At 48.5% G+C, this 7,939-nt stretch overlaps 1 protein-coding gene across 2 annotated transcripts in view; it reads right to left on the bottom strand.

The window, feature by feature from the left end:
- Nucleotides 1-5,921: 5,921 nt before the first annotated feature.
- Nucleotides 5,922-7,939, bottom strand: part of LOC144104568 (uncharacterized) — a 69,030-nt gene continuing 67,012 nt past the window's right edge. For both annotated transcript variants that reach the window (XM_077637657.1, XM_077637658.1), the window contains one exon: nucleotides 5,922-6,543. In XM_077637657.1, the coding sequence (XP_077493783.1) occupies nucleotides 6,266-6,543 (278 nt within the window). In that variant the 3' untranslated portion in view covers nucleotides 5,922-6,265. The remainder of the gene's footprint in view (nucleotides 6,544-7,939) is intronic.

Here is a 7,939-nt window from a genome sequence, read left to right as displayed (position 1 = left end):
GAATGCAGCGCGAAAAGACAAGGACAAACGAAGTGCACACTTCTAGGAACCTTTCCTAGAATTAGTAAAGGGGTGGTCCTTAAGGCCAGTTCCCACACTGTTTTTCAAATAGCCTTGAATAAATGTTTTCACCACCATCACCACCGCGGCGGGCTTCAGAATTGCTTTCTTCAAAATTCAATTTTTTTCGAAAGCAAGGAAAATGCACATAAAACGGCTACGTGGCCGTACGTACGTAAGCTACGTGGCCGTAGGTGGTGGTGGTAGTGAAAACATTTCTGTAATCATAGAGAGTTGGGGTCGTGACCAGAAAGGTCACACCCTTACAACCACTAGGTAAGATGCCGTCAGGCACCCCATTTGTGGTTGCCGCAGCCCATGCGCGCTGCGTTAAGGCCCTTTGGGCCTCAAGGATGCAGCAGCTGGACAGAATCGCCTCCCAGTCCTCTCGGGTGGGGTCTGGGATAGGGATGGGTTCTGCTGGCAGGCGCACACTATGTGGTAGGTACCAGACACCTCCCCACAGTGCGAGCACCGCCCATCGAATTGAAGATCGAAATGCTTTAGAGTTGCCGGGCACAGCATCGTGTTAGTGAGCAGGCGCAGGAGTACCCGCCCGTTGGCCTTCCCGTGCCCTTTGCACGGGGTGGGAAGAATTTGGTAGGTGGATTTGTAATAATCACATATTTCCTTAAAGAAAATATGCGATTATTACGTGGCGGTAGTGACAGATGTGCGCTGCATGCGTTGTCATTCACGACGTTGCAGCAGAAACGCGGCACTGAAGCTATAGACCTTCGGTGTTGTGTTCATTGGCGTTAGCGTTGACAACTCTCTAGACGCGGTTAATTTTGAGGAAAGGAACACACCTAACTGGCTCCCTGGAGCAGTGACGCCTCAATAGCGCTTTGAGCGACGTGGCGGTGGGGAGAGATGTGGATTGCTTGCATTAGCACTGGCAACATTGTGGCAGACACGCGCCACTGCAGCAATAAGCCGCAGCGTTCACTGGCGTGACCTCGCGATCAACTATTAATTTAACTGCCACCTGCCAGGGTGGGCGCGTTGCCTATCCAGTGTGCACAACGGACTCAACGCTAGAGGCCAAGCCGCGTCTACTTACCCGCTACACCACAGCTTTCGCTCTTTAACCAGGTTCAGAAGTAGTTGAACCGCGCCTAATTTTAAGGGAAAGCTTTACTCGCCGCAGGTTGAGCAGTTTCGCGTGATTCCTGGACAGCTGTGCTGCGCATGCGCGAGCAGTGAGGGGACACGGCGCATTTCTCTCTCTCGCTCCCGTCACAAATGCGCATGCGCCACTAGTAGCACCGAGCCACAGTTGTTCCGCCGCTGCGCAGTGCCTTTCCTCAAAATGACACTTTCAATTTTCTCTTCTTTCCCTCCCTCCTTTACGGCGCGGTTCGGGTGTCCACCAAGATATGCGAGACGGTTACTGTGCTTTGCGCGCTCGCCGCGCCATCTGGCATGACGTCACACCACGCGACTCGCCGCCACCGCCGTTTGGTATGACGTCACACCAGGTTCCTCGTCGTTGCGCTCGCTTTGCCAACTGCGTCGCATGCCTGATAACATGTCGGAGGATTGAAAAAGAGAGCTCGCGTGCGCCGCAACCACAGTAATGCCGTCTTTAATGCGACAACATAGCTAGACAACCAGACTAACCTGGACTTGCAATCAAGATCAACCTAAGCCAACCATGCTATGCTTAGCTTTCGCTACGTATATCCTGGCATAACCGAGCTAAGCCACTGCCGATTTACTTTCTCTCGCTCCCTGGTCACTACTGCGCATGCGCCACTAGTAGCACCGAACCACAGGTGTTCCGCCCGCTCCTTTCCTCAAAATCCAACTTTCATTTTTCTCTTTCCCTCCCTCCTGGACACATTTCTTATTGTGTAAATAGTTTGTACATATTACTTCTCCCCCTGTCCTCTATTCCTGTCCCCTCACCTCTTTCATTTCATTTCTCCATTCTGCCTGCTGTCCTTTATTTCCGCTGCCCCAGCTCAGGTGCTTCAGTATCGATGGCAGATGCCGGGGCTAGCAAAAATCTTTTCCTTCCTTTTTACTATTATTTTTAATAAAATCACTACCACCACCACCACCCTCCCTCCTTTATCCCTTACTTTACGGCGCGGTTCGGGTGTCCACCGAGATATGCGAGATGGTTACTGTGCCATTTCCTTTCCTCACAAAACCAAACAAGTGAGCCGACGGCTTTCATAGAGTTCATTGGCGTAGTCGAAATCATTCCGGAGCTCCTTTCACTCCCTCCTTTATCCCTTCCCTTAGGCACGGCTCAGACTTCCCCTAATAAGTGACACAGACACTGCGCCATTTCCTTCCCCTAAAAACCAATTTTCATTTCACCGACATCCCAACGCGCATGTCATAGTCGGGTTCGAACCTGGGTACTCCGGATCAGTAGCCGAGCACCCTAGGAACTCTGGCAGATGCGGTTTTGTGCAACGGCGGAGTTTACGCGAAAGGCGCTTGCCTCCGCTACACCCGCCCCCCCCCCCTTTCCCACGCACACGTCATGCGGTGTGGGGAGGAGTGGGGGTAGCGGTACGTGAAGCGGTCATGCACGAGGACGAGGCCGTGATTACGATTGCTCATCATACTGTCTCCACTTTTGCCTCCTGTGAGAAGGTGGCGATTGGGATATATTTGCAGGATCTGGCTTGGAGCTATTCCGTCATCGGTATTCCTGGTTACATACTCCTGTATTCCTTGCACTGCTTTTGGTTGTGGGTTTGGCTCTTCTCAAAATTCCGGGTTAACCTTGCAGACTGCCTTTCAGGTCTCGCTCTTCCAGAAAATCTCTATTGAATCATTTCCTTAGGTTTTTTGTTCCACGAGCAGTGAGTGAGATCTCACTCCGTTTTGTTTGGGTACCTGGTCATTCAGGTGTCTATTTTAATGAGGTGGCAGATTTAATGGCAAAGTCACCTCCTAGTGCCCCTGTAATCTATCCTGTCCCTCACCTCACTCTGCTAGAGAGCTCCAGTTTCCAGTGGTTCCGACATACCTCGGTCAGCTTGAGTGGTTGTTCAATACTGTGGATCTTCAGCCCTTAAAGTATGCATGGAATGTCCAGTCATCTAAATTAAGGCTGCCCCGCCGCGGTGGCTCAGTGGTTAGGGCGCTCGACTACTGATCCGGAGCTCCCGGGTTCGAACCCGACCGCGGCGGCTGCGTTTTTATGGAGGAAAAACGCTAAGGCGCCCGTGTGCTGTGCGATGTCAGTGCACATTAAAGATCCCCAGGTGGTCGAAATTATTCCGGAGCCCTCCACTACGGACCTATTTGTTCCTCTCTTCTTTAACTCCCTCCTTTATCCCTTCCCTTACGGCGCGGTTCAGGTGTCCAACGATATATGAGACAGATACTGCGCCATTTCCTTTCCACCAAAAACCAACCAATAAATTAAGGCTGTGTGAGGTGTTAATTTTCAGCACTTAAAGTACCCATGAAACGTCCGGTTGTGTAAATCAAGGCTGTGTGAGATGTCAATGACGCCTCTGCAATGCAGAATCCCTCACTCAAATTGGTACTTACGCAGATGTGGGTTCGCTATGACAAACCTTTGCAATCCATGTGGCAAAGTTGACGCAATAGATTTTCTCGCCTCTTGCTGGTGGCTTGCATTTCAGAGAAAGCAGGTCTCTTTTTCGAGCTTAGGACTCCGTGTCTCTTGCAGTTCTCTTGTTCGGTGCGAGCACCAAGGGATTCTCGTTAAGCAGTGTTTGGAGCTACCTTCATGATTACTGCAACTGGTTGGTTACCTTGTTAAAAAATCTGCTGCATATCCAAAAAAGACTTTATTCTATTCCTTGTACTTCAGTTATGTTTAAATTATGTCAATTATTCAACAATTATTTTTTATACAGTTTGTCATTCCTCTATTCTACTTTGTCACCTCACGCCTTTCTTTTCCCGCACAAATACTTCCTTGGCATTCACCACTGTATCTTGGCCAATCCCCCAAAGGGGTATGTGCCACGTTTACTGAGTTCAACAACAACATCGAACGTGCTGGTGACGGATGTGGATTGCGGCTATATGTCTCTTTCCAAATGGATAACTTCTTACTCTTTCTCTTGCGTTCGAGCACAGCTATGAAGGAACTGAAAACCTTTACAGCAGTTCAGTACGTCACACGGCAATAATTCATCTGCTGTTGTCTGTCGACGAAAGGCCTTGATCTTCGCTAAAACCAGGAAGGATAACCGATCATTAAGCAATAAATCGGTTGATATGCTATAGTGCGTTTGGTTTAACTTAATATGTCAGGTTTACACAGAGAATTTTGCGCCATCAGGTGTGCAGCTAGTGGTCAGAGACTACTTAGATTTGATGCAAGCTAATCATACCAGGCAAGATTCCAGAGTGCCTCGCGGTGGGTGGTTGCGCGTTGCATTGTTCAAGCATGTGGATCGTATTTTCAAAGTGCTCTATGAGCGCTCTACCGCTGAGCGCTTGCTTAACCACTGCCTTTCCCCACACTGGTCCAGAGTGCCCGCTCGGCCTCAATTACGAGGGCGCTACTTCCAACCAGTGATAATCAGAGCAACTATGTCGACAGCTCCACTTGCCTTTCCTCTGACCTTTTTCGGCGTTGTCGCATGCTATGAGCAGCGAACTCAAATACCAGGCATGATGTGAAATTACTATGTATATGCTGTAGCGAAAGATACAAGAAGAAATTGGTATTGCTGTAACTTCATTCTCGCTTTCAATGTTTTCTGAGATAAACATCACACAGATCGATCTATTGAGGTTACGGACATAAAGCGCGCAAATAAGCTATAGCACAAAAAAAACACTGAGTTAAGTTCAGCATCGCACGCATGCTTATTTTGGTGCGACAGACGCTTCGTCATGGGGCTCTTGCCACTATTTCTGAATGCTGTATACGTAGCCGTTTGTAACTAGACCGCATCCTCGAGAAAATATCGGCAGTCTATGACAGTCGAAAGGACCCTCAGTGGCCCCAAAACCATATAAAAAAAGAAATGATTACAGCAACCTTGTGAAGCACCTTGCTCAACTGCCCGATGGCTGTCTCAAGCAGCCCGGCTGCGCCGGCCGATCCAACCTTGTCAGTGCCGGCGGTGGTGATGTTGAACGCTGCGCTTCAGTAGAGTCGCCTGGCCATTGCAAGTTGCCTATACATTATTTTCCACGGTGTTTCATTCATACCTGGTGTGGGCAATGCAGGGCACACACTCCCGCATATTTTGAAGTAAAACAGCTAGAAAGTGAAAAACATTTTTTATGAACAAAGTATATAGAAGCATTTAAAAAAAACTACCAAAGGCTCTTGACTCTTTTCAACTCTGTACACAGGGAAGGCGGACATGTCCTTTTTCCAACGTCAACCATCTGCTTTTCCAGCCTGAGCAAAAGATGTCAGCAAGGGCTCACGCGCACTGAAGACATGGAGTTGCAAACAGTGAAGTGCCAGTCTGCAGGAGTTTTAGCATATTACTCAGCACGTTGGTTGTCTCTAGCTCAGCTTAACGCGGGTGATTACCCCAACTTTGGAACTGACGCCATCAAAAATACACAGCCTCAAAAATGCGTTTGTGTGTGGTGAACGATGAGTCTATTAAATACTGTGGTCTTGACCTCGTTTAGCAAGAAGTCATTACTGCATATTCGCTATTACCATTAAGGAGACCTGCAGTGCTTTGTACTAGGAAAAACTCCCGACGCTGCTGAAGATCTGCCGGTTCTCCCAGGTGTGCTAAGGCAACAGCGGTTACAAACATGACTCATTTACATAATGCCGTGAAACATATTGACTAGCGCAAACACAGATAGGCACCAAAGTAAGAGAAGAGACAGAACACACTCTAGCGTGTATCCTGTCTCTTCTTTTACTTTGGTGCCTATCTGTGTTTGCGCTAGTCAATATGTTTCACTGCCACAACGAACTAGCCCAAATGAAAGCTTTACATAATGCCACTGCTTAAGTCTTTTGTCTCCTTTTTTGCTTCCTTGTCCTGTCCACGAATGGAAGTGACTTTTCAGAAATGCGCGTTTTCCCGGCTGGCTTTCTGCTATTCACTAACACAGTAAGATGTGAACACCTTCTTCAAAGTGCGGTGCGAACTTAATTAACTCTACTTTCCTTCTTTGGCATGTGCTGCCTAGCACAACTTCGATGAGATAACCAGCCCACAAGGTTCTCGGGCGAATGAACAAATAAATAAATGAAAATGCTCCTGTCCAGGGCTCAGCCTGGCATCACAGAGGATTCATCGGCAGCTCCTCCTGAAGAGGGCGGCCTTTTGCGGCGGTGTCGTGCGTAGCGGACGGCCGGTGCCTGCAGCAGCCTTCGCACCTGTGCCCTGAGTGAGCAGTTCTCCAACTCCACACGCCGGCCCCTGGCGAGGGCGACGGCGAGCCGCCTCTGGGCACGAAGCAGCTTCTCCTCCAGGTCGTCGATGCGCTCCCGCAGGTCCTCCTCGGTCTTCAGAGGGCGCCGTTCCAACATGGGTGACAAGGCTCCAGCTGCATGAGTATGTAAACACACTTTGCTCAAGCACCTGCCGGCTGGAACACGTGTAATGTAATATAAGGCGCGCCACAAATGCGTTAAGGCTGGTTCACATGCAAGCAGCTCAGCGGTGAGTCCAAGTGAAAATTTCCAACTTGTTGGGACCTCGCTGCTCACCGCAGCGACAACTCAAAAAAGGTTGTACCTTGGCGGCAGGATTCGTTAGCACATTCACTTGCATGAAAAATGGGCATTACGCAAGAAAAGTAAAATCAGAAATGCTTCAACATGTCGCTGAAATAAGGTGAAGCATGTTAGTCCAACCACTTCCACTGCAGGAAAGTTTTTTTTTTTACCAGTGACCTCTGATTACCCCTGTAATGACGTTCATCATCGCGGCACCATGCCTTTCGCGTCAGCATCGAACACAGCGGCCTGGATGACTATGAACAGCTAAGACGCTTCGCTCTTCAATTGACTAGGCCTCTCGGCGCTGGTGCTCGCCGCAGAGTGTAATGAATGTGACCGCCGCTGCACCATGTAGAATTCTCGTGACCCCCCGTCATATTTAATTAGAACTCGTTTAATCTGAACTTTCTATTTACTCAAGTCGACACTTCACATACTACAGTCGAGCGGTCTCGTTTTTCATGCCCGCGGTGCAGTGCTCGCCGGTGCTCCGCAGCAGACGGGGATTGAGGGTCACATGATATGTGCACCATGAAGTGACATGAAGTGGTGGGCGCTGCAGTGTGCATGCCAAAAGATGCTCAATATAAGAAACGTGCCAGCAAAGGGCAAAAATTGTTGAGTCACAATGCCGAATGTAATTGCCTTTTAGAAATATGAAGAGGTGATATGGTTACTAACAAAGGCCAGCTACAACTCTCTAATTGCAATTAGGTGCCTAACTGTAAAAGCTAAGCAGTTAACTATTATAAATTAGTTAAAAAGCTTATCAGTGAACATGATACACCTGTTTTACAATTTCAGCCAACACTCATATTACAAAGCTGCAAAACCCATGTCTGTACCTGAAAAAGCCTATTCATAAAGATTCCGGTCCCCTTCGTTGAAACTACCTGTATATTGCCTTTCCTGAGGAAACGTGAGATATGCAGGGAGTATCTCAAAAAAAAGAGAAAAACATTGCATCAGCTTTGGCACGACTGAACTGTGAGCAACATATGCCACTGCGGCAATAATGAATGTTGTGCCAGCTTAGGCTCGCAACAATGCGAAATGCACGATTAGAGGAACACGTTTACATGAGAAATCAGACTATACACGTTAGCAAGTTTTTCTCTTCACGAACTGAGATGCTGATCAGAGCAGCTGACACATGTGACCTGCCACTCACAGGGGATGTGGGCAGTGTTATGTCCGTATTTTTAAAAGGAGTGCCAAAGC

Source organism: Amblyomma americanum, chromosome 9 (assembly GCF_052857255.1).
Source record: "Amblyomma americanum isolate KBUSLIRL-KWMA chromosome 9, ASM5285725v1, whole genome shotgun sequence".
NCBI classification, from domain to species: Eukaryota; Metazoa; Arthropoda; class Arachnida; order Ixodida; family Ixodidae; genus Amblyomma; species Amblyomma americanum.
The sequence above is the reverse complement of the archived record's forward strand: the minus strand, read 5'-3'. Positions and strand labels throughout refer to the sequence as shown.